The sequence below is a fragment of the Pseudomyrmex gracilis genome, unplaced genomic scaffold (genome assembly GCF_002006095.1).
Source record: "Pseudomyrmex gracilis isolate BER0280 unplaced genomic scaffold, ASM200609v1 scaffold_105, whole genome shotgun sequence".
Lineage (NCBI taxonomy): Eukaryota > Metazoa > Arthropoda > Insecta > Hymenoptera > Formicidae > Pseudomyrmex > Pseudomyrmex gracilis.
The window spans coordinates 42,129-56,127 of NW_018020689.1; the positions used below are offsets into that span (position 1 = coordinate 42,129).

Genomic DNA, 13,999 nt, shown 5'->3' on the forward strand with positions numbered 1-13,999 from the left:
CAGACATTTACATCTAAAAGTGGTGGGCATGTAGGGATAGGATTCTGATTGGTCAATTTCTTTACGGCTACGTCTTACGATCTTAAGTAATTTTGTGTGTGATGGTCGTAACGGGTGCAGCTCTTTCAAGGCTGCGCTTCATTTAGCAATCGCAACGCTCATTAAATCATTTCGTTCTTGTTTTTCATCGACAGTTAAACAAAGATAGAGTAACGCTCGCGAACGTTGCGATCATCAAATGAAACGCAGCCCAGGTAATTGCATCGCGATATATCGATACGCGACGACGTATCGTTCGTTGCTCATTTTTCGATATACACATGAAAAGTAGACTTTAATCGGTTGTAATTTCATAAATTATTTGACAATTTTATTATTTTGACGAGAATCGGCTCAATCTAGTTTTGACTCGATCGATATTATTCCGTGAAAATTGACAAGTAATAACAACAATAATAATAAAAATAACAATGTTAATCGATCGCGTACACGCTGAGATACCGATTCAAATATCAGGAATTGGTTCGGCCAAATGACGTTGGCGGTCCTGCTCCAGTTCGGCCGAAGTCGGCCGATGTCACCTTCACGACGTTTCTTTCTGTTGATAATTTAACCTCCCTTAGCTGTTTCTTGTGTCAATAAAAAAGAAATCCGAAGTAATTGCACAGAAATTTTTTACAAAAGTGGGAAAGTGACTTTCGGAGTCGGCTGTCAGTAAACTCTTCATTGACTAGCACCATCCTTGGCACATTGTACCTTTTGCCAACATGGCGGCGACGTTAGGTCGGATTTGTAAATTGAGTCTTTTGAAACCGAATTACGGCACGCTGGTCGGCCAGGTAAGTAAATCGGCAAGACATAAGCGTTTTGTTAAAGAGCTTGTGCGTATTTTCTCGTGACAATTCGCACCTTATTACGACGTCTGTGTCGAGATGCAAAATTTGCCTAACCAATATTGACTCGAGGACTCGCCGAGGAGGATACAGTACGAACTGTCGGCTGCTAATGTTAAACCTTTTTTCGGCGATATCAACCTCCGCGAAACGTCCGCGCGACGTCAAAACGTCGACAAAGGGCGCGACGTCCCGCGACGTTACCTGCGTGATGATTTTGACGACAGTTTAATAGACGTTATGTAATAGCGAGCGATACCGAAAATCGAGATGCTGCCATGATAATCGAACATGTGTTGCTGATGCATCTTCCGTGCGCAGTCAGCAAACGAATAACCAAAAAACAATTACAAGGAAAATTTATTTTTTGTCACTCGCTGTTACACTATAATTTGTAAACACAAGAAGATTTTATTTATCCAATTAGAATAGCAAGTATGCTAGCAAGTGTTATTGTATAACTGTCAGTTTGGAACTGATTGAGAAGAAATGTTATAACATTCTTATATATTGAGTAAGATTCCTTGTGTTTGTCTGTATATAAGTTTGATTATATAATAGTAAATTTCTTTTATCTCAGAATTAAACAAAGATGTTTGTTTTATGTTCAATAGATAATGTAAAAGATTTCCACTTTATTTATTATTGCAAATGACATAAGATAAAAAAATAAAATTTAAATTTTTGTTTGTAAAATAAAATTTACCAATAAAAGATATTTGTTAATTTTGAGTGGTTAAAGTCAAGTTCTTTGATCATCAAAATTATAAATTGTAACATAAAGATTTGTAAATATTTCAATTTTTTCAGTTGTGTATTTGTACAGTGTTTATACGTTATATTTGAACTTTTGCAGACTAGCAATTTCTCTACTACCGTGAAAGACTGGCCCAGAAGTCGAAAAGTGGTATGTGTGAATGTATATATGTAATATCTTTTGATTGAAGCTTTTTCCAACTCCTTCGTCCATTCCTGATCCTTAAGAAAAAAACCTTATTTTCTCAAACTATATGATGCATTAATAGTAAGTTAAAACAATATTTCTTATTTAGTTGTCTATATTTATTATATTCAGTTATCTATATCTTATGGTTTATCTATATTTTTTCTGATATTTTTTTTCTGGTGATTTTACAATACTAGTTTGTAATATTGTATATAACATTTAATTGTGTAAACTATGTATGAGAAAAAAAGCAGTAATATCTCTAACACTTTTACTTACAGTTATTAACATGCTTAGGAGTAACAGCCGGAGGCATAAGTGCCTTTATTTATGCATTAGATAGCTCAGTAAGAGCTAGCGATTTAATAGCTCATCCGCCAACATACAAATGGGATTTCTATGGTTGGTTTAACTCGCTAGATCATGCTAGGTACGATTCTTTCAGTATAATCAATAATCCAACAAACGTTTATTATTGTTATTACAATTGTAATATTTGTATGTATAGCATGCGACGGGGATGGGAGGTTTACAAGAATGTCTGTGCAGCCTGTCACAGTTTGCAATATGTGGCATATCGTCACCTTGTGAATGTCACTCATACTGAAGCGGAAGCCAAAGCTTTAGCAGAAGAAGTCATGGTATGTCTTACATAAATTGTGAGAAACATAGTTTGTTCGAATAATATAATATTCTTGCATTTTCATTATGTAGGTGGAGGATGGCCCTAATGAACAAGGAGAATATTACAAACGTCCAGGAAAACTATCTGATTATATACCGTCGCCATATCCAAATGAAGAAGCTGCTAGAGCAGCAAACAATGGTGCTTATCCACCTGATCTGTCTTACATGATTAATGCCAGGCACAACGGAGAAGTAAGTTTCTTTATCCGGAAAAATTGATAAGTAAATGTATTATACTCCGTACAGAGCAAAAAACGTCAAATAGTTTATAAAAATTATAAATTTCATAAACACTCGGTAGTTTTCGTTGAACTTATTTCTAGTATTGATACTAGGTTTCGTTTTGTTAATTGAGCATGTTATATTTGTAGAACTATGTATTTTCTTTGTTGACTGGATATTGTGATCCACCAGCTGGTATACATTTAAGAGAAGGTCAATATTTCAATCCATATTTCCCAGGCGGCGCAATTGGTATGGCACAAGTAAGTTGTTTATATTTTGTTCAAAACAAAATGTAAATTTTGCAATATTGAGAATTGCACTCACACAAATCAAATGTCATTAGCAAATGTCATTTGTCTAATTGTATAAAACACAAACAATGAGTTCTAATTCCTGTATTCTTCTACGCAGGCTATTTATGACGAAGTTTTAGAATACGAAGATGGAACTCCTCCAACTGCATCTCAAGTAACAAAAGATATCGTCACATTCCTGACGTGGACTGCCAATCATGAATTCGACGATCGAAAGAGGATGACTATTAAGGTGAATTGGCTATAATTATTTATAAGCTTTTTGTTTTTTTATCTAATCTCAGTGCACACAACAATTGCTTCATATATCAATTGTTTACAGGCTCTTGGAATACTGCTCATTCTAACTGCTGCCACGTACTACATGAAACGACATACATGGACAACTGTCAAGAGCACAAAAATAATGTTCGTCCCAAAACAATATAAACGTTAGCCGAATGGAAATTAATGCAATATTAGCTATTGTGCTGATATCGGAATGTAGTTTCAGAATTTAAGTGATGTATCCGGCAAGTTTTTGTGACTCCTCTCTCAAGATTCATACTCATGCTAGCATTTGACAAACTGTCAATTTGTCATCACTACCAAACCTATTAAATTATACATTGTACATAGCTATATACAATGGAGTCATTGTCTGACATAAATAAATTGTTAAACATAAAGAACGTTCATTCTTTTGACGAGATGCGATTTATATTCGCAGTCTTGAACAATTCGCGGGGAATGTTCAAGTATGATTACGAAATTTATTATCATATTCAAACATTTTTTTATTCAAAAGATATAAAAATCTATTGTAATTATATATGTACGCATATATAAATCGAGAATATAGTCTTAATTTTGTGCTTGTATAGTAATATCTCGCTAACGAAATGTTTTTCAGTAAAGAGGAATTCATTTGGACTATAAATTCTCTGAGAGATCACAAGAAAAATGAACGCTGTGAAACAATCTGGTTTCAATAAATCAATTTGATTATTTTCCAAAGAAGAAAGATCATTAACGCATATGGATAAAAAAAGAAAGACAAGACAACACCTCCATTTCTAAGGAAATCATTTTATTCTCCTTAAGCTTGATTTCGTCCACATGGAGTTACATAACTTGTTTACTCTTTCAATAGGATGATTTAAATTACACTATTTATATTACCGATAGTGTAATACTGAAATGCAAAGCTGACAAAGAGGTATATTTCGTTTGGGTAATCGAAAATTTTTACATTACACAATTAAACACGGAGATATCTCAAAAATCTACTTTGAATCTACTTTGGTGGAACTCACTTTAGTTTCTAGATATGAAGACATTTTTTATTTATTATTTTTTTTTTAAAGTAATAGGTAATAAACCCCGAGATGACGTCAATAATAATAACACGTTATCCTCTTGCTGGAATATAATAACACGTTCGCATCGTAATGGAAATCAAGTGGGCTGCATACAATTCGATTTTCAGCAATGGTGTGTCGAGCTTAATTTATTTATCGCAATAATTGCATTAATAAAGATAAAATAAATCTGATTTCACATAACAAGTAATATGCAGCTTGTGTATTTTACAGAATGTTAGCAATCGATTATGACTTTAATAATTCGTAATAAACATAATATAATACATCAATTATGAAGCTTGAATCGCGCGTTTGTGTATACTGTGATTTTTTTGTAGTTCAATAGGTATATAATTAAATTATGTCAGTGGCTGTGCATGTATTTTCGATTACACAAGTTCCAAAACGTGATTAAAAAAAAAAAAAAAAAAANAAAAAAAAAAGAAAAAAAAAGAAAAAGAAAATTTGTTTGCGTAATCATAATGCTTCACATATTGATGCACTTTGCCATGCAACATTTATATATCATTCGCCATATGAGATATTACAAATAAAATTGTCATATGTATATGCTTCGGTTACAAAGCCACAACGTTTTCTCATCAAATACGAATCCACAATTCGTACGAGAATCCGTTTTCTCGATAGTATGAGAGGCCGTTTTTAAAGACACAATTTTTCTCAAACGCAACGTATGCACATTGTTTTCATCGAAGAACGCTTAGTTGAAATAATATACAGCACAGAAAATGATGTAAAAATTGATACGCAGAGTTTACAATTCAGAATTTACAAATTTTGTCTACAACAGAGCACTCTCGGTGAGAGACACCTCCGCAAGAGATAAAATGGCACTTACGCGCAAACAGAGGAAAGGTCTTAAAACGGCTCACGATACCACGCATTGTCCTTCTTCTCACGTTAAAAAACTTCGAAGGCATAAGTTATTCTTACCGATTAATCATTTTTATTACACGGTCTGTGTGTGTATTCAGTTTTTAAGATTCAAAATATGATTTTTTTTTTTTACACATTGTGTACTAGCTTGAAAAGCCGAAACAGAGTTTCTCTTTCGGTTGCACGTAGAGTAGAATTATTATTTCGTGCGTAAATACAATAATACAATTTATTGTACTCTATACAATATATAGATGTATAAATTTATATACGACATTGGAAGTAATCGAAAGAACATCTCACATTTTTTGTTGGTAAGTAAAAAACGTGAAAAAATTTTGATAGAAAAGCAGCCTTACCAGAATACGGCCACTTCTGTTTGATGAATATGTCGTAAATTTTTTTTTTTTTTTTTTTTATCTAATTGCATAAATTTTCTATGCATAAATTCAATACACCCAATTCAACTTTCCAAGCTATTACCTCTTTTCTCTCACAAAGCTTTTTTTTGTTTCTTTTTAAACATATAACTTTAGCTGGCACCTGTTTAATATTTGGTACCTTCTTGTTAGATCTCGCTTCATGCTATTGCAAAAAGGAAGATGTCTCTGTTCATACGGTTAGGCTAAAAAGTACTGCCCTCCGGAGGCTGAGAAAGTTTCATGTTCTCCTTTAATGTCATCAAACGACGAAGTTCCTGGAGAACTGTTTTAATTGTGTATTCTCGTTGCCACTTAGCAAGAACTGGCACACTGCGATTATCCACCTTGTGTACAAAGAATTTTTATGTATGTATTTTTAACTTATCACAACTGTATATCTGTATGTATACTTACAGCTCCAGTAGCACTGTTGATGCAATTCATATTGATTCTGCTTAAAAATCTTACATTAGGAGCATCATCTGGATATCTTTGACCGCAGTCAATTTTCAAACTATACATTCTATTTTCATATGGTGTCTAAAAAAACATTAATATAAGATTAAATTAAATAAAAATATGTTTAATTGTCATAAATTATAATGTGTAATTACATTGTGATCGATGTACATAAAATGCAAGATGTTTAAGAAAGTTCACTGAATATAACATCGTACTGTGGTTTAAGAGAGTTTTGAAAATGGAAGAGAGAAAAAATAAACTTATATAAAAATATATATCAAGCATAACAGATTATATTAAATTTATATACAAAAATTAACATCTCGAAATAAAAGATCTCTTACCCTAGGTGGTCCAATTATCATACCAGTCCAATGTGTGAGGGTCATGTCATCATCATTCTCCAAGCCCCAACTAATCGTGCCGTCGCCTACACCTTTCTGGCCTTGCTCTAACTCTTCCAACAGACGGAAGTTTCGGGGTACGACTGAAAGACATTATTATCGCGGTTTATTTTATTCGAAACAGCTGATGCGAGCAGTCGCCGAAATCGTCGCGCGATGGATACAGGTTATGACTCGGGACGAGAATTGTGCATGGTTAACCTTACACACGTTCGACGTGTCTTCGAATCTCTCAGCGATTACGCGCGGATAGGTTTCGCGATGTCGCGCGAAAGAAGGGATTATCGACGAGAAAACAACGGGAATCGGTCACATCGTTCATCATCGCGGTAACGACGTTTCTCTTCGTAAAGACACAGAGCGGGATCGGACGGTGTCCGTTGACAATTCGCGGTGCGAAGCGTCGGTCGACGATCGTCGGAATCGTCCCGATTCCGCGTCCCGAGAACAACAAAAAGAACGCGCGAGAACAAGCGGAAAGCGTATCTTGTTTTTCTTTTTCACGCTAAACTATTTAACAAAATAACTCACCTACACCGGTGTTAGGCACCGCCATTTCTGCGAGGCGCCGTATTTTTTTCTAAAGTGCAACGAGCGAACACACACCGTGCGTGACTGTGCGCGGCGTATTCACACGTGGTCTGGCGCGGCTTTTTAACTGCGACGTGCGCTTCTCATCACCCACGTACACGTTGCGATTAATTCAGCACGCTGCCAAGCGGAGGTGCGTGCCGTCCTGCCTGACACTGAAAATACACTTTGCGAAAATCTAGCCAACCTCTCCGCGCCTGCCACACTCCACGGACTAGTCGTTCTCTAGATCACGCTTGTGAGCGAAGCGACAAATCTACCGATTCGATGGGGCGAGTCTCGCGTCTGACGTGTGTACTTCCGGTCTTCGAGCGTTTTTTCTCGCTGAAAACGCAAGTTTTGCTACATTTTTTTTTTTTTTTGCAACGTAGAATAATATAAGTATCAATGATCACAGTAAAACAATGTTCCATTGTGTGTACGTTATATAAGATAATCTATTATCAATATCATTTACAAGGCAAAGCCCCTAAAGTGACTCAATTCTTTTTTTTTATTTTTTTTATTTTTTTTGACAAAGAAATCTGTGTCTTCTTACATCTTGCGTTAGAAACAATGAAAAAAAAAAAAAAAAAAAAAAAAAAAAATAAAAAAAAAAAAAAAAAAAAAAAAACAGATTGTAACAAAGTTCAAAAAACGAAAAGCCTCCGAATTCAAATTGTCACGTGTTTTTTACTTGATGATGATTTGGTTCTTAAGTACGTAATTTTGTATATCTTCAAAATGTGTGTTCATTGCGCATATAGAAACGCGCTCCATATGGCCGTTCTTAGCTCCACCACAAGTGCGAGAAATTGTAAACTTTATAATTCGCCCCCGCGTCTACCAGATGACGCTCGTCGAGCTAAGTTTTCAGCAGTGAGCTCGCGTGTGGCGAACTGATGATAACAACATGGGGGATTGTCTGCCCTGAGTGAGCGATCAGTTCGTCACCGGCTGGCTGCGCACGAGCAGTCGCGATCGCGACGAGGCGAGAGGTGGGTTTTTCTCTTCTCCCTCTACTGCTGATAATGAACGGCGCGTGATAAACCGTCAGTTCGTGGCTATACGTGTGGGTGCATCTTCGTGTCGAGCGTCGCGCCGCGATGCGCCGTGCAGTCGGCGCCGGTTTTGTGATTACGGGACAGATGTGGTTGCGCCCGGCGGCGAGCAATTGCTAAAAGTCCGCGTCGCGTCTCCCGAAGACTCCGTCTGAACGTTTGCCCGTGTGTGGGATTACTGGAAGAGAGAACGGACACGCGTCGAGCGACGAGCAGAACACCGTCGGTGGACAAGGCGCGGAGAAGCGAGAGCACGGGAAATACCGTGAGAAGGGTGAGTTTTTTTTGTTTTATTGTATGTTTGTGTTTTGACCGCGCTGTCAGTCATCGTCCGCAAGATCAGAAGCACCCGCCGATCAGCCGGAACGTTCCGCCACCATAATAAACAAACATAAATATGCCATTGACCTCTCTCTCTCTCTCTCTCTCTCTCTTGGTTGTCGCGCGAGACTTCGATTTTAGATTTTGGATTTTGGAATTTTCTTGTTGATACGTGGAATCTGATCGATGAATAAACACGACTGTCAAATTCCGAGCCGATAACATGCATAAACGTTAGAAGAGCGCGACAATTCTCGTTGTTTCCCGGCTGATTCGCTCTCGCCATTAGCGGCGTCGGCGATTTGTTGTTTTCGATCGTCGCGGAGAGTCCTGCTCTCGTGCATGGGGGCGTTACATTTATACGCGCGCGATGGGGGACGTTCCTGACATTGATCGTCGTTACTGTCATGTCATTACCACGCTTGCGAATGATCACGGGAACAATTAGCGTTTCGTAGCGTTTGATTACGCGAGATAAGTAGTCGGAATTAATGGATACCCTTCGGAGAGTTATATTTGACTATCGATGGCGTCTCCTTCGGGAGATTTCAACGCTTTGGCATTGTTGCTTCTTTGTTTAAATTGAAATTTAAATCCTTCGGATTTACATCGAACGCTCGTCATTTTCTAAAAAGAAATCCGCTCGAATGCGCATTAATCGAGACGGATAAATAAAGTGGGAAAATAAATAAATTCTAAAAAAAAGTTTTTATTTTACGAGAGAAAATGCAAAACATTGTATATTTGCATCATATGCGTATATATATATATATATATATTTTTATACAGTTTATAACGCCATTGCACATTTAATTGTCAAATATGCCTTGTGAAGCGTTTGAATCCACATTTACGTTATTAATATCGTGTTTTTTATATCGTGAAATATATTGCAAAAAAAAGGATATTTGATATTCTTTTTAAGTCCGTCACCGTTTTGAGTTATTTTTAAAAATATAAATATGTATTTTTCGCAGAGAAGAGAAAAAGAGTATAATAGGAAAGAGTATAATCGGAAAAAACATTATGTATATATATATATATATATAACGCGTTGTAACGTGATCGGCTATTGCTTTACACCGATCAATGGCGATCGATCAAGCTCTTTGCGAGCGTGTGAGATTGTATTTAAAAAAAAAAAAAAAAAAAAAAGAAAATAAAATATCCCCGAGAAGTTCACGGTTGTCAATTTTTGTTGCCGCTCGTGCATTGAATATATCCGCAGTTAGTAACGCACAGAGAACAGGGAAGGACCCTTCCCGTGCTTTGTTTTCCTATCAAGGGCGTAACCGGCTAATTGCATATGAACCCTTCCGGAAGGAGCGGTTCTTAAACCCGAAGAGAGAGAGACTGGCGTGGCTTTTCTGTCTTGCATTATGTTGATCATAATTTATGCGCATTCGCAAGCTTCTCAGCTGATAGTTCACGGGGCATTTAATCGCGCAAATGGAGTATTGTACAAGTTCGCGACTGAGCTCGACACTTCCTTGATTAACTTTCCCGATTGACGGGTTATTTAAACTAACATTTATCAACGTGCAAACGTAAACTACTGCTATTCCGAGAGAAATAAGGAAAAATAACGCACGACCTTCTTTCCGTCCCATAAGGGACGGTGAAGAAACCCATAAAAGAGATACATAACATAAAATATTTCTTTCAACGAGGTCACATGTATATCAAAGGGCGTTAAATGCCTCAACTATGGACCTTTAGATGCGAAAATTGAATGTAACGAGCGCTCTCGATCGAGGCCGGCTTAAATCGACGTGCAGGTCTGATTTAAGTTTAACCACTGAGCCCTTACGGTCGATTGGCCGACCGCGTGCGGCGCGGCCAACCTCGGCTTAACCTTTAAATCACGTTGGCGGCGAGGCTCTCTCTCTTTCTCTCTCTCTCTCTCTGTTGCTTCCATCGGAAATTGCACGCGTCACCGTGCATCTTTGCGGGATAAATATCGCGCACGAAAACGGGAGATCCAATAAGATTTACGGCAACCGCAAATTGGTCGCAAAATCCGACGTTCCGCGGCATTGTAAAAAAAAACAAAAAAACAAAAAACACCTTCTCGGAACGCGTTAAATGTCGCGCGAATATAAAAATATTGTATCTTTAATTAACTCTCCTAATCAATAAATATATTAAAAATTACACGATACACAACGGTCGATACGACCAATAGCAGTAGTTTTTTTATAGCAGACTTATAATTAAACTTCGTATCGAGTCGCGTTGCCGACTTTTCTCGGTCGTGAATTCATCATTACGCACGGCAATTGGCACGCCGCATTACGCGCGCTCACGAAGCTGCTTTCACCGTGTGCGCGCACACACTTCGCTGCGTGCATTATTATTCGAGTATATCACTCGAGTATATATCGCTCTGTGCAGTATATATCGCGAGGAAACATTAACAATCAGAAATCGCGTGATGCGAGAATAAATTCGTTCCGCGTTCGAAATCGCACGAGTGACTGAAGAGGGAAATTTATTAAGCAACGTTGATTTCGTGCCTCCGCAATTTGCATTTATACTCCGTTTGTGCGCAAACGATGACGAATTCTTTTTTTTTTTTTTTACGAAAGCTAAAGAATGATAAAATCAGCTTAGTCTGGCGCAATTCTTTTATTTATTTTTAATGTAATAAATACTTGGATTAATATTGTTTTATTTGTACAAAGAGAAAATACATGTGATTAACTCAAAGTGTAATAAACTCTAGAACGCGTTACATCGATAAAATTTGCAAGTAATGTCTCTTTTATTTCGTATGCGTTATATGTATATGTTTGTTACATATAATTGCAAACAATTTTACAATATCTTAAAGGAGACCAATTTTTATCTCACGAATTAAAAATTCGTTCAGTTTCAGTAACAAAATCTAAAAATATAACACACTTGGTAATTTTTTCACACGCTTTACATCAATTGTAAAATCCGTCGCTTATATTCGACTGTTAAACGCGCGCGGTTCTTGAACCGTGTAATTGCGGCGAGATCGCGGCGGCCGGTTCGCGTCTTCCGCGGAGCGAGCGACGAAATGAAACACGCCAAAACAGCTGCTTGTTGACGCATGAATGGATCGCTTTATAAACCTGACGTTTTATGGAAGCGAGCGTTTCTTTTTTTTTTTTTTTTTACGGTCGTCGTCGGGCGAAAAATGAAACATCTCTTTGCGTCGCGAACCTCTCACTTGCACTCTCGATCGCGAGTCTGCAGCGAATGCGCAAATTTGCGGTTGCCGTGCATCGTGTATATCAGTCGGGTTTTTGCTCACAACATCGTTCTTCATTGTACCTACCTACCGCGAAATCGTCGGTAAATCACGCTGCGATTCGAAGATCTGTGACTGCAGGTTGCCACGTAGCGATTTTGACTCCGAACTATAATATCGTTCACACGCGATTTGACGCCACATTAGCGATTCCGATGTGTTGTTTGAGACACGCTATGCATTTCAGTGTTTCTCATTCAGCTCGTGCTCTTCTTTTGCATAAATAATTCGATTTAATGTATTCTTCGTGTTGTTGTTAAGAAATTCGACTTTAGATTTCTCAAGCGTTTTTAATTTTTTTTTCTTTTTTTTTTGACTGACTCACTCACTTCTCGCGGCTAATTAATTGAGAAAGTCAAGTGGTCTCCCGGAAATTTACAGTGACCCCATAACGCGTTTCACACGTGGTCCCTCGAGAGGTTGGTCTCTCCGAGTGGGCTCGCTTAAGAGTCTCTTCGCATACGTAATTCTCGGAATAAAATCGCGCACATTTCCGCGACTCTCGTTTCACAAGAGGATCTCGCAAATATGTAACTCGTTTCTTCTGACGCGATCTCAAGGTCAGGCACGGATGAGATAATTCCCTTTCACGACATATTGGAAATTCCGCGCTGCTATATTCGCGCGCGCGTTGTCGCACATTTCACGGAAACTTTTTATCGGAGGAAAAAAGCATCCTGCGCTCTCCGTGTGTATGTCGGAGCTTCCTCTGATACAGTCCCCGATATCAACTATGTCTAACGAGATAATTCTATTCCTTATTATGATTTGCATTATTATCACAACGCTATAGCACATATAGTTCGATCCTATTATACGGTCTCCCTTCGCGCGTTCTATAATTATATTCCCATCGTGTGATAAAAGACTAGACCAGCTGTTATTTCTGCGGCCTTTTTAAAAAATGGAAGACACACAAGGTTATTTACTTTTAATTTTACTTTTAATTTTATCGGTTGAATAAAATTATAAGGTAATTTTAACAAAAGAAAAACTTTTTTTTTTTAATTAATTAAAAACTGTGAGGAATTTTAACGCGTGCGTAGTGCGCGCTAAACACTTCGCGCGCGCACGGGTAGTTGCATCCGTTTGAAAATACGTAACGTTTACTCTCTTTTCGCTATATTGCGCTTACGTGTAAATACTTCCAGCGACGATGAGAACCGCAGTTTTTCTTTCGCGTGAAAACGAAATAATAATCCGCGTTAAATCGGTTTTCTTCCTCGTCGTTTAAAGTCTCGGAAAGTTATGGTTTGCTAAAACGGCGCGACATCCCCCTCCTTCCCCCCTCGCCTGTACACCGGGGATTAAGAAATTTTCCTCTTGTTCTCGCCGCGGTGGAATATCTATATAGTTTCTTTGCAGTTATTCAGACTCCATCAAAACTCCGCGGTTGTTCTGCATTCTGGATGACGGCGAGACGCGTGTTTTACTTTTATTCGCCGTTGGAGAACAGGTATCTCATTTTCTTGCGTTCCTCGCAAAAAACGTGCAGCAAACACCGACGATTTCGCAATGAGAAAAAATTTAGTTACGTATAATCTCGTCATCGCGCGCGTTGTTTCTTTGATAAAACGAATATAAAAGACGACACGGCGATACGGCGCGTAAATATACGTACGAGATGTATACGAAAGCACGCGCAAGGGTGCTTACGTCGGCCTAGTCAATTTCGCGACCCACACAGTAGAAGTAGGGGAAAACGATTTTATCTGGTTTTGTCGGAGAACTTGTGGCGCCATGATATCTACACACGAGCCGGCTCGTCCCCTCGTTAATGATTCAGCGTTAACGCTAACACAATTCGATCAGCGTCGATGTGGAAATCGCGCACGCAGCCGCCCCGTCGAGAGCTTTGGGCCGAACTAAACACCGGCGCTTTTATTTCACGATCAATTTGAATATTATCTCGTTAAGCCGGTAATTCCGTTCTGGCCACTGTTTTCGATTGCGATTAAACGAATTCGAAATGTGAGATTTGAAATCAAGTGTGTTATACATATCGTCATTCAATATCGTCTAATCGTAGAAAAAAAATCCCGTCGGCGCGCGATCTTCTCGCAGTCAAATTGACAGAGAAGACAATTTTTTTTTTTTTTTTTTTTGTACAAGCGCCTTTGAATCACAGTTTTTACATTTTAAGAAGTAATGCTTTTAAAATATATCAAAGCTAC

The 13,999-nt window shown here is 38.0% G+C and overlaps 3 protein-coding genes across 4 annotated transcripts in view; 2 read left to right on the forward strand and 1 right to left on the reverse strand.

The window, feature by feature from the left end:
* Window positions 1-530: 530 nt before the first annotated feature.
* On the forward strand, window positions 531-4,882 carry LOC109856028 (cytochrome c1, heme protein, mitochondrial). The gene is made up of 8 exons (XM_020430840.1): window positions 531-839; window positions 1,750-1,800; window positions 2,121-2,269; window positions 2,348-2,480; window positions 2,554-2,718; window positions 2,898-3,011; window positions 3,163-3,297; window positions 3,388-4,882. The coding sequence occupies exons 1-8, from the start codon at window positions 768-770 to the stop codon at window positions 3,499-3,501; spliced, it is 933 nt and encodes a 310-aa protein (XP_020286429.1). The 5' UTR covers window positions 531-767; the 3' UTR covers window positions 3,502-4,882.
* An 801-nt stretch (window positions 4,883-5,683) lies between these two features.
* LOC109856030 (ubiquitin-conjugating enzyme E2 variant 2) lies at window positions 5,684-7,421 on the reverse strand. Its single transcript, XM_020430841.1, has 4 exons — window positions 7,125-7,421; window positions 6,534-6,676; window positions 6,142-6,267; window positions 5,684-6,071 (listed from the first exon to the last, which is right to left on the reverse strand). The coding sequence occupies exons 1-4, from the start codon at window positions 7,147-7,149 to the stop codon at window positions 5,931-5,933; spliced, it is 435 nt and encodes a 144-aa protein (XP_020286430.1). The 5' UTR covers window positions 7,150-7,421; the 3' UTR covers window positions 5,684-5,930.
* Window positions 7,422-7,906: 485 nt separating this feature from the next.
* Window positions 7,907-13,999, forward strand: part of LOC109856027 (tyrosine-protein kinase Src64B) — a 31,049-nt gene continuing 24,956 nt past the window's right edge. The window contains exon 1 of one of the 2 annotated variants that reach the window (XM_020430838.1): window positions 7,907-8,498. The gene's annotated coding sequence lies outside the window, so the exon portion shown is untranslated. The remainder of the gene's footprint in view (window positions 8,499-13,999) is intronic. The other variant, XM_020430839.1, reaches the window with a different exon arrangement.

Bases quoted from the DNA above. Each gene is read 5' to 3' on its own strand.
- LOC109856028 (XM_020430840.1), top strand. From the start codon at position 768: ATGGCGGCGACGTTAGGTCGGATTTGTAAATTGAGTCTTTTGAAACCG. The intron at 3,012-3,162 runs GTAAGTTGTTTA...TCTTCTACGCAG, and splicing joins GCGCAATTGGTATGGCACAA to GCTATTTATGACGAAGTTTT. The intron at 3,298-3,387 runs GTGAATTGGCTA...AATTGTTTACAG, and splicing joins GAAAGAGGATGACTATTAAG to GCTCTTGGAATACTGCTCAT.
- LOC109856030 (XM_020430841.1), bottom strand. From the start codon at position 7,149: ATGGCGGTGCCTAACACCGGTGTAG. The intron at 6,677-7,124 runs GTGAGTTATTTT...AATGTCTTTCAG, and splicing joins GGTGCCTAACACCGGTGTAG to TCGTACCCCGAAACTTCCGT. The intron at 6,268-6,533 runs GTAAGAGATCTT...ATGTTTTTTTAG, and splicing joins TGATAATTGGACCACCTAGG to ACACCATATGAAAATAGAAT.